Here is a 24,025-nt window from a genome sequence, read left to right on the forward strand (position 1 = left end):
TGTAACATTGACTGATCAATTCATTTTCTTTTAAGATGAAAGTATTCGTGTCTGTGAGAGTGAACATGCATGCTATTTATGTAAATACAAAAGTATAAATATAAAATATATAAATAAAAAAATTTATTTTTATTTTTTTGCAAAAAAAGACTATAAAGTGCTGTTTTTCAATGCAAAGACTTATAGTGACGGCTGAAACCATCACTACAAGTAGTCTCCTATATATGACGAAACCGTCACTAGAGATTTTATTTAGTGATGGTTTGACTTGTCACTAAACCATTTAGTGACAGGATATCTAGTGACAGCTCTTGTGCTTTTAGTGACAGATCTTAGGGCCTTTTGTGACGAAAAAGTCTATCACTAACCTATGAAACCAAATCAGGTCATATGTCAAACCCTAGTCATGAGAGAGAGAGAGAGAGAGAGAGAGAGAGAGAGAGAGAGAGAGAGAGCAGCATAAGCAAATAGTGCTTAACAGCACAAAATCAAGGTTCACGTTTGGTCACACAATCTTATAAGCAACAAAATCAATGTGTATAAACCAATAAAACATAATTATTCACTACAAATAATCTGCTAGTTACAAATTCCCATCACCCATGCCCAAATCAGAAACCCTCAAGCCAAATAAAAAAATCAAAACCCTAAAAAACATGTACAAATCCCCCCCAAAACAAATAATCTGGTAGTTACAAAGCTCCATCACAGTGGTTTTCCGGCGTCAACTGTTGCGGATGAATGCCACATATCGCAGTGCTTTTCGTGTGGCCATTACGATTGAGTCCACCGTACAATCAGAATCACTTGTATATTGTTTTTTGGTACAGGCCAATAACTGGGGCTAAATAAAATTGAATTCTGGTGAGAATTATTGGACAACATGAGAGGATCACATGATGTTTGATGGAGACTTCAACTCCATCCTCTTTCCACAACTTATCTGGATGTCGAAAATCCATGAGCGGTTTCTCAGATTTCAAGTGAGTTGGTTGATCTTCAGCTCTATGGGGATCGTTTCACATGGTTCAACAAACGACTCAGGCCTTGCTTCAGGAGATTAGACAGAGCTCTTATCTCTTAATCTCTTCTGCGAGCATCACATGACATGGTTGGGATTGGTTTCAAATCACAATCCAATTATCGTGAAATGAGGAGCCTGGTTCAAATCATTAAGTAAATTTAGGTTTAAGGAATGGTGGCTACGGGAGCCTGGGCTTTGTGATTACATTTGAAGTTGGTGGGCTGCTTACCCCCATTGAGTTGAAGTTAAAAAATACTAGATCTCACATAATGACTTGGCTCAAGGAAAACAAAGCCTCCATGTTTAAGTTGGTCCATGATTGGGAATTAGAGATGAGTACGTTAGAACACAGTCAGAACCATTTGATGGTAGATCTAATGGTGGATTCGAGGAGTGTGAGAATCTATGTCAGGACCTAACAACTCTTATTTGGGAGTGGAGGGTGAGAGAGGAAATGCTTTGGCGCTTTCCACTTCTTTAAATGGTTCTGGGAAGATGCCAGAGTTGATCTCTTGGATGTTTTTTATAACTTCCCACTTTCAAGTGGTAATGCTCAAATCTTTCTGCAAATCTGATTTCATACTTGTTCCCAAACATAATGGGTGGAGGCTGATTTCCCTTCTTGGTGTTGTTTACAAGATTTTCACCAAGGTGCCTGCTAATCTGTTAATAGCCTATGAAAAATTATAGACAAAGTGGCTAGCCCCTCTCAACATGATTTCATCCTAGGTCATAGAATACAAGATTGTGTGGTCCTCTCTTAAGAGATTTTTCATAGTGTATCCTCTTCAAGAAAACCAACATTCATGCTCAAAGTTGACTTAGCTAAGGCTTTTGATCCCATCTCTTGGGAGTACCTATTTCAAGCCTTGTTTGTTTGGATGGTGCTCTATAATTAATATATATAATAAAGAGAGAAAACCCTTAGAAACCCTAATTCCAAGGTCCCCCTTTCACGTTAAGCGTGGGTTGAGGTAGGGCCAAGGGCGTAGCTAGGATTCATGTGAGGGGGGGGGGGCAAACAGGGGTGTAGCAAAAAAAAATTTATTTGTGTGATAGTTGGGGGGTTGGGGGCAGCGCCCCCGATTTTTTTTTTGAGATAAAATAAAAAATGGCTACAATTATTAATAAAAATCTTTTTCATATGGACAAATCAAACTATTTGCTGCAGTCAGGGCTGGGCTACAAAAATGGATAAAAATCTATTTCATATGGAATCAGGGCTGGGCTAGGACGTCTTTTAAAAAAAAAAAATTTTAACTGTTTCGGGAGGCAGGACTGGGCTACAGCCCAGTCCTGCCCCCCCTAGCTACGCCTTTGGGTAGGGCTATCCTCTTTCACCACTTCTCTTCCACCTAGAAGCTGAAGGACTTGCAGCTATATTCAAGCAGGCAACTGAGGTTGTGTTTATACATCCAATCGACATCTCAGGTTCTACCTTTTCCATCTTTCAGTTCGTTGATGATATCCTAAAATTTAGGGAAGCTTTTGTTTAACAGATGAGTAGGGTGACCCTTATTTTGAAAGGATTTGGTCTTATTTCCTGGTTGACTGCAAATGAAGCTAAGTGCTTTGTTTATTTGTTTAAAGCCACTAATCAACTTAAGGTGGTGGCATCCCCAACCTTTGGATGTCCTATTGGTCACCTTCCTAGGAAATATTTGGGCTTACCTTTGCATAGGTTGTCCATCATTGCAACTCTTTGGTGGCCCATCATGGAATCCATTAGAAAGTAGCTGCAATCATGAAAGGCTAGGTATATCTCTTTTTTGAGCCATGTTGTAATGATTAGGCATGTCCTAAACAATATACCATCCTATTTTATGTCCATTTACATGATCCCTAAAAATATTGTTAAGGAGTTGGACAGATCCGACATAATTTTTTTTATGCAGGAGCAAGAGCGGGACACTACCGGGTCTACAAGCTCCATTTTTATCCATTTTTCTTTATTTTGTTTATTATATCTATTTAGCTTGGATCTTGTAATTTTAGATCTATAATGATATCGGAGCGGGAGTAAGACACCACCACTTATCCATTTATCATTATTTGTTTTTTTTGTATTTATTTAGTTTGGATCTTGTTTTGGATTTTATGTCATAGTGGATCCATCTCAAATCCATATTGGTTCTTGAGTCATGTTTGGATCATAGTTTACTCTCGATCATCGCTTTATTGTGAAGTTTGAGAGAAAATCTTATTATGGAAAAAGGATGATTCACCTATATTCATTTGAATGAACGATTTGAGGGCATAATCCCAACAAATTTTGTAAGATCAAATAAAGATTCATAAAAGAACATCAAGCACATTTGGAGTGCCTCGAAGCTGATTGACATGAACCAAATAAGGCTGTTAATGAGATAAAGGATCTCCTTGCACTCATGCAAGAAGGCTACTCTTAATGATTACACAATTGAGTGATAGAGAAAATATTTGTCGAGTTTGATTAAAGAATCACAAATATTCATAACCAGATGACAAATCAAATTCTGGTTACAACATGGAAAGAAGAAAGCAAAGATCTTGTTCGAGGCATGCCCAATTTATAATCGAGAGACTGTCCACCTAGGGTTGAGGCACCCTTGGTGACTGGAACCACCTATCTGCTCGACAAAATCCTGAGTGTGGTATGGGCTTGTTCCAGCCTAGGGAGCATCCATAACATGAATGAAGCCACTGTCGATGCAGTCGCACCCTACGCAGACCTTGTTGGAGAAGCCATCAAGAGGCCCATAAAAGTCCTCGTGTTTGTTTCATCACAGACCACCCACCAGCTCGCTCAGTTGTTTCTCCAAGGTACCACCGCCAATAGACAACCACCCGTGCTGGACTGGGACACCTCTTAGCTGTCAAAAATTCAGGTTGGAACAACTAGTAGTGGTTTCCCCTTTCTTTTTTAGTGTGGCACCAAGAGACAACCACTTGTTTCCCCTTTCTTTTTTAGTGTGGCGTGGTGGCCAAGCCATCATTGAGCCACCACATGCTGAACAGTAATGGCAGATGGAAGGCTTGGCCACCAGTTGTGGCACCCCCTCGAGCCCTCACAATTCTGGTGGGGGATACCCTTTGATGCCTGAACGTGGGTGGGGTTCTCCCATTTGAGTCAGGTGGGAGGGTTCCACCTGTTGAATTGGGTGGGCAAACTGGTGTGCCCCCTATATGGTATATAGGCTGGTTCTGAGGCCCCAAACAAGTTTCAAATGGGTTTGGGCCTGGTTCATATGCCCAAATTCTACCTCCTGAGGTCGGGTCTGGTATGAGTTTTTATCAGGATCAAATCCAATATTATGGTCTCATTTATGTCGAACATACCCAAATTTGTACTAATCAAGCCTGGACGAAGATCTAGCTTAATTTTGGACTGGGTCAAAACTAGACCAACCACTTTATGGACCTGGACCATACCTATTATCCCTCAAACTCAATCAAGGCTCTGCCCTACCTTAATCCGGTCCGATGACTCATAATCAACCCAATTTGGTCATGATTTAATAGGATCTTAACAAAACTCTTTATCCACACTACCAAAACCCAAACCTAAATAACTATTCATACCAAATCTTAGAGCCACCTCAAGCCATGCCTAGCATCCAAATTGAACCTCTCCAAAACCCTTTTATACCCAAAACTAGTCAGGATCTAAACTTTAGTAACCATACCTCAAATCATCTTATATCCATATTTCACAACTCAAGCCCATTTAAGAGCTTAGACTTGCTCAAACTGAATCAATATAAGCTTTCACAAATAGCTATGGATGAGGTTCCTTGAGAGTGGGTCCAACTTTTGTCTTAGCCATCTGCTCTAGATCCAATTGACCCATTCTACTTTGGAGGCGTCTTACGTGACTTTGGTTGGTTTGTAAAGAATGTTCCTCATTTTAGTATACATGTTCGGGTAAATCTTGTTTGGTTAGTTCAATTGATAGAGCATCATCGAGACCTAGTTCTATATTGTGAGCCTATAATCCACAAGGTAGAACAAAATTATAAAAAAAGTGCAAGTGAGATCTAAACATGGGGGAAAGTCTTCTTTAACTCGAAAAGAATGATGCAAGAGTGGGAGAGAGACACTAGTGGGTCTACAAGGTCCATTCTTATCTATTTTTTATTATTTGGTTTTTTGTATTTATTTAATTTGGATCTCGATTTGGATTTTATTTTATAGTGGATCTATCTCAGATCTATATTGGTTCTTGAGTCATGTTTGAATCATAGTTTTAGATTGGATCTAATCTTAGATCTTTAGTAGAGTTAGGGTTTCTAGGGTTTTCCTCTCTTTATTATATATATTCATTGTAGAGATAGAAAGATGGGGGGAGATGAATGAATTATGAAAGATCTTTGTTATTTTGCCTATATTTCATTTATTTTTCATAGTTTAAAGTTTCGTAGTTGCATTAGGGTGCCTATTTCTATGGGGTTAAGAGCAATCCTCTTGTTCACTACATCAATTTTTGTTTAGTGAAACGTCGGATTTGCAAAGTTAGGTGGAAAAAGGTGACCCTTCCCACAGATAGAGGAGGCTTGTGTATTAAATCATTCTTTGAAATGAATCTTAGCTATATCGAAAAGTGGGGTGGGAACTTATTTACAGAGATTCGTGTGTCACTTTTCTTAAGTGCAAGTACCAGTTTTGCAGGAACCCTTTTGCTTGGAATTTGGATAGGTCGACTTGATTGTGATCTCATATATTGAGAACATGGTGCAGGTAGAAAATCCTATGCTCGAACCTTAAGTTTTTCTAGGCTCTAGCGTATTCCTTCACCATCCATCCTTTTATCATCTTCAGAATTTCATATATTAACATTAATGTATCTTACTTATTGATATAGAAATTAATGCTAATGATCAAATCAATTACAAAGTATATATATAAGAAATATACACACCATAACTAAAGCCCAAGCATCCTCCTTGTAAGAATTTGGTAATGCACTCTAGGTAAAAATATGTAAAGGTGTCTAACAATGATCATCTGCAATGGTTCCTATTAAGCTACCAAGGTATTGTGCCTCTCCCCCTATTGGTTGTCCATACTTACTAGCGACAACCTTATGCTTCTATTTTGGGCGAAAACCTAAAGTAACCAAAGCATGTATATGTCCTTTTGTCCTCGTAGCTACTGCATTGAAAAAATATGCGTTGATAATTTGTTAGTTATCATAAATAATATTACATTGTCAATATGACATAGGAAATACTTAATGACTCAACAAGTGTTTCAGATTCCAGCATCAAAGTTTGTTATGGTACTAGTCTAAGATTTTGCATATGTTGAAAATTGAATAACAAGTTAAAATCTAAATGATATATAAGAAAAAAAATAGATTTAACATACATTCACTCAATATATTACAAAATTAGCAATTAAAATGCAAAACACATAAAATCTAAATCATATATACAAAAAAACTCATAAATTTAGCATGCATTTATTGAATAAATTACACAATTAAGAATTAAAATAAAAACCTCTTAAAATCTAAATTATATATTATAATTAAAATATAAAAACCTTAAATTCTAATTCTAAGAAAAAACTATTTAGTATGCATTCACTAAATATATTACAAAATTATAAATTAAAATACAAAACCCATAAAATCTAAATCACATATAAGTTTCATATCAGAAAAAAACCCATAGATTTAACATGTACTTATTGTATAAATTATATAATTAAGAATTAAAATTAAAAAAACTATCAAATCTAAATCATATACGATGAAAAATCATATTTAACATGAATTCACTAAATAAATAAGAAAATTAAAAAAAGCAATGCAAATCTCTTAAAATCTAAATCATACAAGGGAAAAAATATATTTAGCATGCATTCACTAAATTGCTTATAAAATTAGAAATTAAAATATAAAATCCCTAAAATTTAAATCATATATAAAAAAATAACAAATTTAGCATGCATTCACTAAATGAATTACAAAATTAAGAATTAAAATACAAAATCCCTGAAATCTAAATCATATATAAGAAAAAAAAACAGATTTAGCATGCATTCACTAAATAGAATACAAAATTAATAATTAAAATATAAAACTTCTAAATTCTAAATCATATAGAAAAAAAAGATTTAGCATGTATTCACTAAATATATTATAAAAATAGTAATTAAAATACAAAACTTATAAAATTTAAATCATATATAAATAAATAAATAAATAAATAAATATATATATATATATATATATATATATATATATATATATATATATATATATATTGAGCATGTATTCAATGAATAAATTGCATAATTAAGAATAAAAATATGAAACCCCAAAAATCAAAATTATATATGAGAAAATAAATAAGATTTATCATGCATTCACTCAATAAATAATAAAATTATGAATTAAAATGCAAAACCCTGAAAGTCTAAATAATATATAAGAAAAAAATAGATTTAGCATGTATTCACTAAATATATTATAAAATTAGGAATTAAAGTGCAAAACACCTAAAATCTAAATCATGTATAAGAAAAAAAAAACAAATATAGCATACATTCACTAAATAAATTATAAAATTAAAAATTAAAAATTAAAATACAAAACCCCTAAAATCTAAATCATATATAAGAAAAAAAAAAGATTTAGCATATATTCACTAAATATCCTTAAATTCTAAATTATATAAAAAAAATAGATTTAGCATGCATTCATTAAATATATTGCATAATTAACAACTAAAATGCAAAACCCATAAAATCTAAATTATAGATAAAAAAAATCTATAAATTTAGCATGCATTACCTTAATAAATTACGTAATTAATAATTAAAATGTAAAACCCTTAAAATCTAAATCATATGCGAGAATAAAATCAGTTTTAGCATGCATCCACTCAATAAATAACAAAATTAAGAATTATAATACAAAACCTTCAAAATTTAAATCATACATGAGAAAAAAAATTAACTTGTATTCACTAAATATATTACAAATTTATAAATTAAAATGTAAAACCCTTAAATTCTAAATCATATATAAGAAAAAAATAAAATTAGCATGCATTCACAAAATAAATTATACAATTAAGAATTAAAATTCAAAACCCTTAAAATCTAAATCATATATTAGAAAAAATGAGATTTAGCATGCATTCACTTAATAATTAACAAAATTTGCAATCAAAATGCAAAACCCTTAAAATTTGAACCATATATGAGAAAAAAACAAATTTAGTATGCATACGAAATTAGCAATGAAAATGTAAAATCTTTGAACTTTAAATAATAAATGAGAACAAAATCAGATTTAGCATGCATTCACTAAATAAATTATAAAATTAGCAATTAAAATATAAAACCCTTGAATCTAAATCATACACGAGTAAAAAATCAGATTTAGCATGCATTCACTAAATAAATTATAAAATTAGTAATTAAAATACCAAACTCCTAAAATTATAAAATGCAAAAAAAAAAAATATACCTTGGGTGAGTAGTGGTGGCAAGAAATCAAATAAGGTGCCAGTGGTGGTGGTGGTGGCCAGTGAACACAGAGACAATGTCAATGGTGGTAGAAGACAAGTGATCAACGATGGTGAGAGGGAGATAGAGGGTGTGGTGTTGAGAGGAAGAGAGGGTGTGGTGGAGGATAGGCAGTCCACAATGGTGAGAGGGAGCAGTGGAGGATAGGTAGTCGATAGTAGTGGGGGAGAGGAAGAACATAGAGAGAAGGAGAGAGGGTGTATTGTTGGCTGATGAAAACAGAGAGAACAAGAGAAAGAGGGAGAGAGAGAGAGGGGGGGGGGAGCATCTTTGGCTTTGATTTTTTAAGTTTCATGTCTTTTTATCGTCACACTTTTTTTGTGCAAAAAAAAAAAAATTTTACTAGCATGTTTATTTGTTGTGCTAGAAAAAACAATTTTTTGGCACAATTTTCATGTGCTCCAGATTTTTTTTTATATTGGTGCAGTACAACTTCTGCCAGTATAACTCACTTTTCATTGATGCTATTTTGCTTAGGGGGGATGCACCAATGAAAGTGATCTTTTACTAGTGCACTAGTGCCAATAATGATGTTATTTCTTGTAGTGCTTGTATCACTATTTTTAGAAAGGACAATAGGGCTCCATCCAACTGGTAGGGGTGACTTGCAAATGTCACCAAGTTAAAGGGACACATAAGTTTCAAACCCACAGGTGCACGTTTCTTGCTAGAAATTTACTGAAAATGTTTAAAATTGCATTAATAAAAAGGTTTAGCAAGAGATAGCCAATACAAGCCATTTTAATAAATGTGAGGAACCCGGATTCACACTTTTTCAATCATAGTCACAAATGTCAGTGAGATTTTCGATTTCTCATGAAAAATAATTTTGCTGCATTTTCACATTTTAAAAAAATGCCTATGTTTAAAATCTCATATTTTTTTTCATGAAATTTTCAATAAAACATTTAAAAAGCTAAAAAAATTTAAAAGCCCCTATTTTTTTATCAAGGGCTTTTAGTAGTGTGAATAATGCAACAATGGGAGGGGATTTTACAAGCGTGGAGAGAGGGCTACTCTCCATGCACGGTGGATATGGATTTATTCTTAAACCCATTATCATTTGCCCATTCTTCTCTTAACAAAAAAATCCAAAAACCTACCCCAAAATTGTTCAACCCAAGTATGGCCTCTATCCGTTCTGCTACTCAACGCCACTCTACAACTCATCTGGCCTGAGCATGAATGGGGGTTTCCTTCCAATGATCCTTCCCCTGTCTTTCAAGAGTGAGGTACTTGATGACCTTTTTTTCCTTTATCTAACAAAATACAAATATATAATAAAAAAAAGGGAAAAACAAAGGGATACAAAGCCACCCCATCTCTTGTCTTTCAAAAAACAAAGAGAAGAAAGGCACGTGGTGATCCAATTTTTTATATCAATAAATTGATTGATATTGCACATTTTACGAAAGTGTCAGCTTTGTGTTTATGTTATCATATGTTTTTATGCCTAAAATCTTTTATATTGGCTCCTAATTAATCAAAAAAGAGACTTATTTTCTATTTATTACTATTCACTTGCAACAATACTTAATTGGTTGCTAATTAACCATATTTATGTTTCTTGAATTAACCATACAAAATTATGTTTTATAAATTGTATTCACTATAAGAAATCAAACTTTTAGTGATACTAAATTGTCTCCAGTAAAGTGCAAGGGTTTTTATGGGCTCTAAAATTGTAATATCTGAAAATTTTCAGTACATCCTATGGGATGTTTTGTTCAAAACCTTGTCTACATGAGTAGCGGATATTATATTAAAATATCTATATATCAGGGAATTCTCAAGAAAAATACCCAGTTGACAAGGGGTACTTTAAATATTATTTTAATATTATTGGAGTTCTATCTGGGTTGACAACCCCATCCAGAATAGACCCAAAATGGAGTTGGGACCCTAACAAGATCTAGACCGGATTTGGATCTGGTTTAAAGAAACTCATCCACTTGGCTTCTTAAAGTTGGATAAGTTGAGTGAGATTTGGATTCAAATCCAAATCCGAATCACAAAGATAACGATAAAATATATTAGATTGGAGTTGGACCCAACTCAATCCCAATATATATATATATATATCAATTGGAATTTAGCAAATTGGATACGGTTTGAGTGGATTGGATTTAGATCCAAGTCCAACCAAACCCATACAAATACTATATAATTAACGTAGTGGATTGAGTTGGATCCGAATGGATCCAACCCAAACCAATTAATCCATACTATATGGGTTTTAATGTAGTAGATTGAGTTGGATCCAAGTGAACCCAACCCAATCTAACCAAAAAACCAACTCACGTGTTTAACACTGTGTATTGTGGGTTTGGGTTTGGACCCATAGGGATCCAACCCAAAATGAAGTCATCACCGCCACAAACACGCATTATATTGCATTTAAGACCTCTCCCCAGCAGCCATAATTTGCGGGCGCAGATCAGGTCATGTTGAACATGAGCGTTTTTGCTCATGCAGACTTCGTGGCCGTCTGTTTGCATTTTGGATGAATGACACGTGGTTTTGTTGACTTTTGAGTTTTTTAAAATGCAGATCGGATGGCCATGATGTCAGCATGAGCAAAAACGCTCATGTTCAGCATGACCTTATCCGCTTCCATAATTTGCAACATTTAAAACCCTACAAAAATTACCCTTTAACCCCCATGATTAAACGACCATGATGCCCATACCTCTTTTTGCCTTATATAAGAAACCCCCTCCCATTTCCCATTTTGTTGCATGCACTCTCTTACTTTTGAAACCCTCTCGTCCATGCACTTTCTCTCTTCCCTGCAGTCTACCTGAGTTGCGGAAGCCATAGGCGCGAGCTTGAAACCCGAGTGGGGGCACAACGGGTGGTCTGGACGCACATGTTGGACAAAGCTTGGTGGGTAGGAGCGACGCGTTACGTCTGCCCTGTTCCAAGCCAGGAGTGAGTCAGTGTGCCTTGTTAAAAGGTTGGGCTAGGCTGGTTCTTAGAGAGGAGGGAACCACGTGAGGCTGGTTTCACAGAGCAGTGTGCACCTCCCTATCTTGGCAATGGAAGGACAACAGATCATTGCTCTCCTTCCCCGCTTGCCAAGCCTGCCCTCCTAGGTTAGATGATTGCCCCTGCAACTATTCCCCTCTGACCATCCGATGTGCTTCTCCTTCATTTTATTTTTCTTTTCGGTCTTTCTTTGTTTTATTTTTTTATCTGGTTCATGGTGGCAACCCGTAGGGTGCCCCCTTCTCGGTGTGCACAGTATACCATGGTGGTACCACCACCACCATGTCAGCAACACCACATGTGGATCATGATAGAACCACCATGCCAGCACCATGGGGGGGATTTGGTTTTGCCCCTTTTCCTTAATTCCCTAAATAATCGACCCCGAACCCCCCTCTTTCTTGGGCATTTTGCAGCATTGCCGTGAGCAAGGCTCCTGCTCTCCTATTGTGCTGAACTGTAAGGGGTGTTCACCTATGGCCAGCAGACCCCATTGTTCGGAAGTTTGTGCCCAAGTCACTAATGAGAGTGGCCTCTTTCATCATTGTTGCAGCTCTGTTAGTGGGACGCGCTACCTTTCAAAGACGGTAGTTTTGCCGCATACACCCTTTTTCAGAACCATAAGACCATACTATTTCATTGACTGCGAAAGTAGGATTTCACTATGATCACCCATGCATTTTGCAGAATCAACTCATATACATGTATAGAGTGATATCTATACACTGATATCGTATATGGGCTGCCATCTGTGGGTTTATTCCCATGAATTTGAGCTATCATACAAGGGTTCTTGCATATATAATCATGGACTATTATGCATCGATTGCTTGGTATATGTGGACTCTTATGCGTGAATGGTTTAGATTTGTTTCACTGTTTGTATTTAAGTTGTTTGCATTATTGTCTTGTAATTGCTAGATTTAGCAAAATTCATGATGATGATGGACTATTTTAATGTTATATGTAAATTTTTTATTAAAAGGTTGCTTTATGCCTATTTTAATATTTGTATGTGGATGGTTCAATGAGGGGCTGACTATGCATGTTTGTTGTGGTACATGAATTGTTCATATTAAAATGCATATTTGAGCATGGTTGAAGTTGTATAACTGTTCATTTTAATAGGTTGTCCTAAATGGGTTTCATATGTGTTTTTAAGCATATGCAAATAGGCTTTTCTAAATGGGTTGTATCTGTGTTTTTAAGCATCTGCAAATAGGCTGTCATAAATGGGATTCATCTGTGTTTTTAAGGATATGAAAATGGACTATCATAAATGGGTTTCATCTCTGTGTGTTTTTTTATCACAAATGGGTTCTATTCATCTGCAATAGATTTTTATAGATGTGTTCTACTCACCTGCAATAGATTGCTATAGATGGGTTTTACTCACATAGACTGTCGTAAATGGGTTACTCACATGAAATTGGATTGTCACGTAGGCAGCAATTTCATATGTATATGGATATTATTATTTTGTGTATGCATTCAAACTGTCATTTAGGCAGCAATTTCATATGTTTATGGATATTATTGTTTTGTGTAGGTATTCAAACTGTCACTTTGGCAAGAGTTTCATATGTATATAAATTGTCACATACCTAGCAATGGACTATCAAATATTGTTGTTTTGTGTATGAATATAAACTGTCACGTGGACAATATTCACTGTCAAATATTGTTGTTTTGTCATGTATATAAATTGTTGCATAAGCTGTCAAATATTGTTGTTTTGTGTATATGTAAACTGTCAGATAGACAACATTTTCGCATGTACATGAACTATCAAATATTGTTGTTTTGTTTAGTTATATAAACTTTCACATAGGACTTGTATATAAATTATCACATAGGTAGCAGTTTTACATGTATATGAACTGTCAAATATTATTTTGTATATGCATATACATTATCAGACACATGTATATAGACCGTCAAATATTGATGTTTTTGTGATATATGAAATCATGAATTCTTGATGCCTTTTTCAGGCTTGTATAAGGGTCATATATGGGTGCAGATCGTTATGCTTGCCCCCAAGCTATGAAATGAATTTGGCCAAAATGGTACCTGATATAGTTTGCACTGATATAGTTTGCATATTGTATGAACTCTTGACATATGCATAAGTGAGGTATACTCTGAATGTTGTGATAAGGAGCAAGCATGGTATGTGAAGCAATAATGTGTTATGTGGCGTTCGAGAGCTGCATTGGTGCTCTAAAGGAGCATGTGGTTATAATGACCCATATGAAATGGTACACTTAGATCACATACACACTCTAACTTGCTCTCACAGGTGAGATGACTTATGGGTTTGAATGGGTGGGTACATATGAATCACTACCCTAAAAAGGGTATTCAAGCCTTACCTTGAAAAGGGTTACCTTGAAAAGGGCAGTAGGTATAATCCCTAGTGACATTAGTCTGGAAGTGATGTGTCCCCTTGGTCCTCAGTCAATGGTGAGTTAGAGGGCTAGTCTCCCGATGAGTCTTAGGCGACACAACCACATGTACTTCTGCAGAAGGTCAAGTTGCAACTTACCTCAATTTATGGAGAGTCTCTTGGTTGATTAGCCATTCCCATAGGAGTGAAGTCAGATAGCTACTGGGGTCTAAGCTGCCTGCGTACCTACAGGTAGCCTAATATCGAAACAAAGACCTTTTGAAAAAAAACACTATAATTGAAATGAAATCATGCCCTAATATTCAAAACAATGAATAAATTTGTGGTTTGTGTTGCTTGTGAATCTCTTTGCATGACATTGTTTGTCTCCCTTATAGCATATCTAAAAATGATAATTGTATAGTTGAATTGATATTATTGACTATTCTGTTTAATATTGCATACTTCAATCTTTTGCTTACCCGAATCATTTTTTGTAATTATGGATAGTGATCATTATACCTACCAGACTTTCACAAGTCTAACTCCATTCCATGGGATGCAGCTTAGCTGCAGTAGGCGATAGCACGATAACGTTTGAAGATTTTTCCTTGTTGTTTCACCTTTTGGGCCTATTTTGATGTTGACATAGACGTTACATTTTGAATGTGAGTTTGATATGTAACCTTTGAAAAGTATTTATGGGTTAAATGCCATGGATATTTGGAGATTGGGACCTAAAGTCAAATCTATTTGGTGACCCAATTATCTTAGTAAGATACTTGGCCAGTGGCTCAAGATTTTTTTAGCATTAGGCCTTTTACCTTTTTGCTGAAATTTCAATTTATTTTTGAAAAAAAATTAATTGGTTTAGAAAAGTTTTAAATTTTGCTAAATTTTTATAAGCTAAAAATTTTGAGTGTGGCACAAAAATAACACAAAAAGCCTTTTTTTTGTTCTAAAAAAATACTAAAAATGCCTTTTCTAATGCTAAAATAGTGCAAAAAATTTGTTTTTTCTGGTGCTAAAATTTGTAGTGCTTTTTTAGTGCAAAAATTTATCTTTTTTTGTGCTTTTTTTTAATGCTAATGATAGTTTTTTTTACTATTTTTTTTTTCACCTGTAACTTGCTCGTACATTCATTTAATAATGAATCTTAATATATATTTATTCCTTTTAAAATGAACTTGTTTAAAAAATTCACTCATTTAAAAGTAAACCAGTTGATATATTTATTTATTTCATTCATTTGCCTGTTCATTTCAAAATGAATTTGCTCATGCATTCATTTTTTTTGCATTCAAGATGAATAAACTTCGATATACACATTCAAAAATAAATATGCTTGCACAGACAATGCAAGTTGGTCTTTTTTCAGCTCTATATTAATGGATTGATCACTTAAATATTGATTGTGTGCAAAAAAAGATTCATAGACAAATTTAATCAAACCTTGGCTATATATAACTTATTTTATTTGTGACTACCATAATAGATAATCAAGCTTGATTGACACACAAATAAATAAGACATTCCACTGGATTTCCTGATATAGAACGAGGGAGCAAAAATTGACTTGACGAAGATGCCATCTTAATAAAGCTAACCACTCAAGCACAACAATCAATCACCAGCTACCAACATATGCATTCACACAATTCACACACAATCCAGCTAAAGAATCAGATTCGCAAACCATGACTCAACTTGTAAACACATCCACAACTTATGCAAAGATTACGTCTACTACTACTCCAGACTGATCCAACATTATGACACACAAGAAAATGGGATTTGGCACACGTTCTGCAAATGACAACCGCAGGAGTGAACTGAACCACCTACGTCTCACCTATTATGTCCTGCAAATGATAGCATCACCAGAATTGAACTGAACCACCTACCTAAGAGGACAACACCACCCAGCTTTTATGTCTTGCAAAGGACAACAAAAGACCACCTACGACACACCTAAACATCAGAATAGCAGCAATAATATAGGATTGAACACCACCTAACGACTTGCATGCAGATGACAACATAGCAGCAATGGAGAACTGAACTGAACACACCACCTAACGACTTGCATGCAGATGACAACATAGCAGCAATGGAGAACTGAACTGAACACACCACCTCACGACCAGAAAGTTTTTACTCTTGATCTAACGCCAACAGAACTAATTCACCTCCTTATAATATCGTTGTTCATGTGCTCATGGATCTGATACCATGGTAAAATATCAAGTATCAAACCATACAAAAAACACAAGCACAGCCAGAGAAAACAATTTTACATGGTTAGACCGCCTACATCCACAGATAAGGACCACTCTCTCTTTCTTAAGAGATAGGCGTTATTATTGTATTACTTTTCTATCCTAGTACAATTGAAAGACTTCTCACATTAGAAACCCAATTACATAGTTTCCCAACCTTAAAATCCCAGCTACATAGTTTCTCAATATTGGAAGGTTTCTTAATACAATTGAATTCCTTGTCTTCTAAGATATTTGATCTCTCAGCTTATGAGGAAATTGCTGGCCAAATTTCCTACTCCTCGCCATGTGTGTATGAATCCAGATCTGGCTTAATAGATAAAATATCAAGGATGAAATACAGATAAAGGTTTGACTGTTACAAGCACTACTGCTTCAATTTGCAAAACAAAAACATGCTAACCACTAAAAAATATGAGACACTTTTTTTAATATTTAGTAAGGGAAAAGCCTGGTTCAAGTGGTGGGGCTCAGGAGAGATTAAAGCTTTATCATATTCATGGCCCATTCTGAAGTGGTTAAAACCCCGAGATTGCTCCCCTTGCCCATAGGTGAGCATGTTGCTTCATCTTTAAGCCAAAGGACATGCACCTCAAGTATCAAACTCTTGATGTCACTCAACTTGAATGTCTTAGCTGACCCACCTAACTAGGTATGGAGCCCTTGTGGACAAAAGCAAGGGGATACTTGAATGTGGGTTTCTCAAGCACCTAGGGTTGGGAACCTATACATATAATGATCATGGGAAAGGATGTGGCAAACAAGAGTTCTAGGCTTGCCTAGTGCCAGCGTGGTGGCATGCTTACTCTAGCATCATGATTTCAAATGCATTTCCATCGCTCAAAAATGGCATAGAAGATAGTAAAATATATGGCTACTACACTTTGCACGTGACTCATTCTTTCCTTGTCTCAAGATTTGGCTAGAGTATTAGTCCATTAGTTAGCCAATGTATAAATCTCTAAAGGGTGATAAAGAGACGATCTGTTCCTCTTTTGATCTCTCTGATGTTTCATAATGCAAGCCCTCTATGAACCCCAATCACCAATCCTTGCATGAATAGCTAAGGATCCAATAAGTCCAACAAGGATTTCTTTGGATGTCTCAATTGGAAAAAATACGTTTATAGTAAAACAAATGGATATCTCGTTTTCAAAACTTAGAAGTTTTCTTGTCAATCCCCCAGGAACCAAATAATTAGATTTTGAATCATTCCTATCAAATGAATGATTGAAGAAAGAAATGCACTTGACTATTTTTCTGTTTTCATTTTTGACGTGCCTTTTATTTTGTAGTGGAGAAAGCCATAATGCTCTGAGTCATTAAGAAAGGAGGCAGTTCTAATATTTGGTAGGATTGGGTCATGCAACTTGTACTGTTTGAGAGACTTGCAATTGCAACCAAGATGCAAAGCATTAGAAAGCTCGACAATTAGCTTTTAGTCTTTAGGCATTCTGGCAGAGGCCCACCTAAGCATTATAGGACTGCGCTGCTATATAGAAGATTCAAAGGGGAGCAAACTTTATTTTGTTTTGGGTAAAATTAGCCACTTGGTTACAATCACAAACTTGTGCTTTTATTAACATGATCCCTAGCTGCATTATTCATTCATACATTGCCTTCATATCTAAGAACGACACTTCTAACAAACAGGAAAAAAATAAAAAGCATACAGTACGGACCAGATTTTGTCCTTACATAGTGGGCATTATTGGTTCAACTGGCAAAGCAAAAACACATTAAGCACTAAAAAGCTAGGAGATGCATGCATGCTGGTTCTCTAAGACCCAGAGTTGGGAACCCACGCATAATGACCATGATGAAGAAAGTGACAAACAGGAGTTCCAGGCTTAATGCTTAGTGCGAGCATAGCGGCATGATTTGGGTTCCATGATGATGTGTCAATATGGCACACAGCCACTGCATTCACTTTGGTGCCATCTTCCTCAGCAACCAATGGAACAATATAAGATTTAGTGGTGGTAGTCTTGTGGCAGGCGAACACAGCATAAGGATAAGGCATGCGGTGGCACACCACTGCATGTTCAGTGGGCAACTCAACCATACCAGTTTGGATTGTATATACACGACTTTTGGGTTCTGTCTTCTCTTTGTTGACAATTGAGGTGGCCAATAACTGAACTTCATGGGTTTTGAGTTGGGAGATGGCAAAGTCGATCATGGATTCTAAGGATGTAGTACAGTAGCTAGTCTCCCCTTTATTAGGTGGCATTTCGCAACTCTCAAGTGTTTTCTTCATGGCTGAAGCCACAACAGAGGTGGGGTCTATTGAGAAGTATCCCAAGATGTCTCCAAGCTTGGACGTTGAGAAGGGAATGGCTTCTGCTGCTTTGCGAGGCAAGAAAGTAGGCCAGCCGCTGCCTTCTCTCTCTCTCTCTACAAAGTCCATCTTCTTAGTCTTGCTGCCCGACTTCAAATTTGTTTTCAAGAAGAGGAAACCAACATCACGGTTGTTCTTTAGCTCATCTTTAGTTGTACCCCTCTGATAATTATGATAATGTGCGCAGTCCTTACCGTCGTCTGAAGAAACACTATTTTTTAGCAAAATCATGGCACATATTCTAGATTAGTAGTTTTAGACAAAGCGTAATGATGAAAACCAAGCCTAAAATCAAATCATCAGCATGTGTTTAGAGATATCAACAAGAAAAACCACTATCCTTTATTTTTGGTCCATGACCAGAAATTGGTGGTATATAGGTGGGCTGTGATTTTATTGAAGTATACTCAAGTTGATGATTTTGTCACCGAAGCACAAAGCCTGTAGACATATACTGGCCAGAGGCGGAGTTCCCGAAACAGTTAATTTTTTTTTTTGTTAAAGCCCAGTCCTAGCCAGCCCTGATTCCATATGAAATAGATTTTTATCCATTTTTTTAGCCCAGTCCAGTCCAGTCCTAGCCCAGCCCTGACTGCAGCAAATAGTTTGATTTGTCCATATGAAATAGATTTTTATTAATAATTGTAGCCATTTTTTATTTTATCTCAAAAAAAAAAAATCGGGGGCGCTGCCCCCGAATCCCCGACTATAACACCAATTTTTTTTATTTTGTTACACCCCTGTTTGCCCCCCCTCACATGAATCCTAGCTACGCCACTGATACTGGCTAAGACATATACTGGCTATTGTCTAGTGTATATAAAATCTAGTTGAAAAACCACAAGTGCAAGTTGTTTCCATTCAATCTGTCCTCATTGATATGTTCATGGTTTGTTTATATATATATGTGTGTGTGTGAGAGAGAGAGAGAGAGAGAGATCATAATGTTTGATACACTCATGGTTCTAAATCCACAATTGAAAAGATCTATTTTTTTTATTTTTTATCCTTTTTCACATGCCACCTTTCAAATGTAATCCACGTCTGGTTTAGTGAAAACTGACCTTTAGATTATGTTTCCACGATGTGTGGATTGGATTTTCTGAGTGAAGAAAATTCAACAGTCTACAATGTGATAAAATTTCAGTTTTCAGAAAATAATATTCTTATATCAAAAAATATATTCAAAGGATTAATTTTTACTATTTTGACCTTGCTAAAAACATCCATAGGTTTAGATTTTTACTATTTTGACCTTGCTAAAAATTCATTACTATTTTTACTATGATTTTCAGCAAGGAGGTTCGGAACCCATAATCGTAGCCAATATATTTCAAATATATAAGGGTCTATCCAGCGGAAGTCCAACATTTATAGTTAATGATATTCGGATACCTCCTTTTCTGCAATATTTGAATGTTTTAACTATTAGATCCTATAAATATTTAATTGTAATTTTATTTCATAAGTTATATGCTTTACAAGAAGATTTTTACATGTAGATATGTTTTTTGAAATGTGAGAAACAATGAGGCTAACAATGAAATCAAAATTAATTTTACAATACAAAGTATTGTGGGCTGCTAGATTTTTATTAAATTGAGAAACACGTCTAAATATTGAAAAATCATAATAAACATGTGAATTACAAAAAAAATGATAAAAAGTTCAATATGTAGAGTATGAATGATGAAAAACTCAATCGTTAGACAAGAAACACGATCCAATCATCCTTGGTTGTCTAATATGGACCTTCTGTCAGTTGGATATATATATATATATGTGTGTGTGTGTGTGTGTGTGTGTGTACTACCGTAGGAACCAAGATTTTTATGGGTTTTTTGTTCTTTTCTCTTGAATATAGTTGTGCTGATGTGATCTATATGCATGTTTTTATAGGAACCATTTCTTGAATCATCCAATTACAATGCACAAACAGGATTTTTAAGACTTTAAAATCAATGGGTCAAAACTTTTATAAATATTCAATCATCAAAACATCATCGATTTTTATAAAAAATACATGAACCAACAGTGAATTCTTTGCAAATTTACCATGTCCAACACATCTGCATGGACAGATTTGCAAAAAAAGTGTTGGAATTGATCAAGTCACATAGTAGCTCTCATATGTTTGTAGTTTATATATATATATATATATATATATATATATATATATATATATATATATATCCAATGACACACACCCTCATCACTGCCACATAACTTTATGCACTCATTTACTTTGCTCTGCACCAGCATTCCATATGTAGTTGCCTGCACACCTCACTGAGATTTTTTGCATTTGGTACACTTCCTAACGAATTCCTTTTATCCCACAACCAAAAGATTAACGTACGGTTAAGAACAGCATGAATCCCATCAATTTTCCTTGGATGGACAGATACTAAAGAATAAAAAAATCTCCTTGCCCACCTTTTAGATTTGTGTAAGCTTGGCACTCTCTGTGTGTGCGTGTATCAATCTTCTTAGAGAGATCAAAACTCAACTACTTTTGTTGCACTAAAAACTTGATAATGGAACAATCAAATTATATATATATATATATATATATATATATATATATATATATATATATATATATGTGTGTGTGTGTGTGTGTGTGTGGGGGGGGGGGGGGGGGGGTGGCGGAGGTGGGGCCATTGGGCGGCCGTCCAACCAAAGAAAGTTAAAAAATCTACAACAAATCATGATTGGAGGGCTTTTCTTTATCAAATAATTGTTTTTTTCATTCATTAGACTTTATAGATTCATTTGTTTTCATTTATTTATAAGCAACATGTTTTATGTTAGAATTTTGATATTTACAAGTATTTTTTAAAGAGCAAAAATTTTCAACTCACAATACTTTGAATTTTAAAATTTAAATTCTATTGTGGGCCACTGTTTTTCATTTTTTGAGAAACATGTCCGGATGCTTTAAAATCTTCATTTAAAGCATATTCATTATTAAATAAATTATAAAGAATAAATATATAAGATTTGATTGTTAAAACACTAAAGAACTGCAAGAGAAAAGCCGTCTGATTATTATTAGTTATAGATTTTAGATATTTCTTTGAACACACACACACACACACACACATATATATATATATATATATATATATATATATATATATATATATATATATAGAGAGAGAGAGAGAGAGAGAGAGAGTATCACTAGAATATGAGAACTGGAAATATGGGCATTTCAAACACTTTTTTTACAAATCCAACCATGTTGATGTGCTTGGCTTGATGAATTTGCTAGGAATCAACCATTGGATAGTGTATTTTCAATGAAAAAATATGATTTTTGAATGCTTTAATATTTATGAAGAATATGAGTCATTGATATTAAAGCCTTAAAAAAATCTCATTTCTGCATCGAAATCGGATGATTCAAGAGTGTGTTCTTATAAAACCAAGTATTTAGATCACATCCGCACGGTTAGATTCAAGATAAAAGAATAAAAAATTCATGAAAATTGTGGGTCACACATTAGTTTTCATATTCTAGTGACTATATATATATATATATATATATATATATATATATATATATATATATATATATATATATATATATATATATATATATATATTGTGTAGCTTTGTATATAGACACTGTTTCTTTTACTATTTTGAAAGTGGTTATTCGTTTTAAAATTTTATTTGACCCAACAAGCCCCTTTCTGTCACTGCATTAGGCCACTTTTGTGACGATAGTGAAGATACTAAAGTGTATCACCTTTGGAAAACACAGAATGGCCAGATGTCAAAAAGGCTTTAAGAGAATATGGCATGGGCGTTGTAGGCAACAATTCGTTCCAATAATCCATTGGAGTAATCTCCCCACTGCTGAAGGTCACGCTCAAAAGCTGTTAAAAAGGAAAACAAGCAGGAAAAGTGTTAGGATCTCGCTGTCTCCATAGATGATGTGGATGCATGCATGGTGGGCAAACTTTTTCACTAGCTATATTGTCAAATGATGCTATCTATGTTACGACATACCATTCTTTGACCCAGCACGTAAAAAGAATATATATTAATTTCTTGAAGACGAGGAACCCTCCCTGATAACCGAGTGGGCCTGCCTCCCTACGGGATAAACCCAGGTGGGGCTCACGACCACCTTGCCTTATGTGGTTCACCTTCCAAAGCTTCGAAGGCACCGATGCACCAATGGGGCTTGATCTGGTGCCTTTTATCTCAATGCCTTAGCCACCTTGCTGGCCATGTGGGCGACCCCACGGTGGTAAAAGAAAAACTATATCATCCGACCTTTCCTTATATTTATGAGACCTCTCTCTCTCTCTCAGTGCTATTTGCAGTACTGACAATAAATACTAAACGAAAATCTCCCTTCCGATCCACAGAAATCTAATTCTTGAATTTGAGTTTTTATAATTTCCATTGAATTCACTGACCTAGACAAATTACTGAACTTTGTTTATGATCGCTTCTCAGAATACATATGCACAAATATAACATGAACCATGTTGAGTAAGCGCCATAAATCATTTTGAGAGAGAGAGAGAGTATAGTCTTTGTTCACAATAAAGGGGCCATAGTTTGCGACAATTCGATGATATTGAATGTCGGGTTAGCATTTGTAGCAAAATTGAGATGATGACTTTGTTTTGATAGCAGAAGGCAGAAGAAAATCTTACCAGAAAGGCAGAGAACAAGAAGGTGGCCATGATGGTGGATTAAGGGCTTTGATAAGAGAGGGAAATATCTTGGTTGTTCATGCAGGAGGTTTGCTAACGCTTTTATAAGCCCTTCTATCCCGTCCATTACCAGAACAGTCAAATCACTCACAGGTCATTGATGTAACCAGCCAGCATTGATGCGTGGGCCAACAAATGAGCTGTATCGCACGTTCCTTACATTTTCGACGGTTCCCCTCTGATTATTGTGATTGTAGATCCAGAACATACGAACACCCTTTTACAAATTGTACGTCTTTAATGCTTAATCCAAACTTATAGATGTGTTTATCATTGCCTACTCAATAACCATGTTTTTTATCGAATCAATTTAACAAAATTCTTAATTTTTAGTAAATAAAGTTTTTAGCGTAATATGAACTGTTGATTTTTTTATTTAACTAAAAACATATACAAACATAAAAAATATTTAAACCAATATATAGTTTTACTATATAAAGCATGAATATCACATCTATGCATTTATATTAAGTATTTTTTAAAGGAGTCTGAGAGATAAATAGGATGAAACATACACATAATTACTCTCTCTTTATTTATATATAAGGTTATTAAAATATGCTAACTGAAAATATGTCAACCGGAGTTTGAACTAGGCATTTTCGAAGCCTTTTTTTCAAATCCAATCCTGCAGATGCATTCAAGAGTATCTCTGAACACTTTTAACATAAATTTATAAAGCTTTACTTAAAAAGAGCTCTTACAGTTTGGGAGTTTATATTAGGTAGTATCTCCGAATACTTTAAC

The 24,025-nt window shown here is 34.9% G+C and overlaps 1 protein-coding gene and 1 non-coding gene across 2 annotated transcripts; one reads left to right on the top strand and one right to left on the bottom strand.

The window, feature by feature from the left end:
- Nucleotides 1-11,355: 11,355 nt before the first annotated feature.
- LOC149835895 (signal recognition particle RNA) lies at nt 11,356-11,654 on the top strand. The gene has a single exon (XR_016432885.1).
- Nucleotides 11,655-17,752: 6,098 nt separating this feature from the next.
- LOC149835896 (BURP domain-containing protein 5-like) lies at nt 17,753-23,301 on the bottom strand. Its single transcript, XM_090008835.1, has 3 exons — nt 23,219-23,301; nt 22,297-22,426; nt 17,753-18,739 (listed from the first exon to the last, which is right to left on the bottom strand). The coding sequence occupies exons 1-3, from the start codon at nt 23,246-23,248 to the stop codon at nt 17,979-17,981; spliced, it is 921 nt and encodes a 306-aa protein (XP_089864961.1). The 5' UTR covers nt 23,249-23,301; the 3' UTR covers nt 17,753-17,978.
- Between the last annotated feature and the right edge of the window lie 724 nt (nt 23,302-24,025).

Source organism: Nuphar pumila, chromosome 6 (assembly GCF_984573655.1).
Source record: "Nuphar pumila chromosome 6, dmNupPumi1.hap1.1, whole genome shotgun sequence".
NCBI classification, from domain to species: domain Eukaryota; kingdom Viridiplantae; phylum Streptophyta; class Magnoliopsida; order Nymphaeales; family Nymphaeaceae; genus Nuphar; species Nuphar pumila.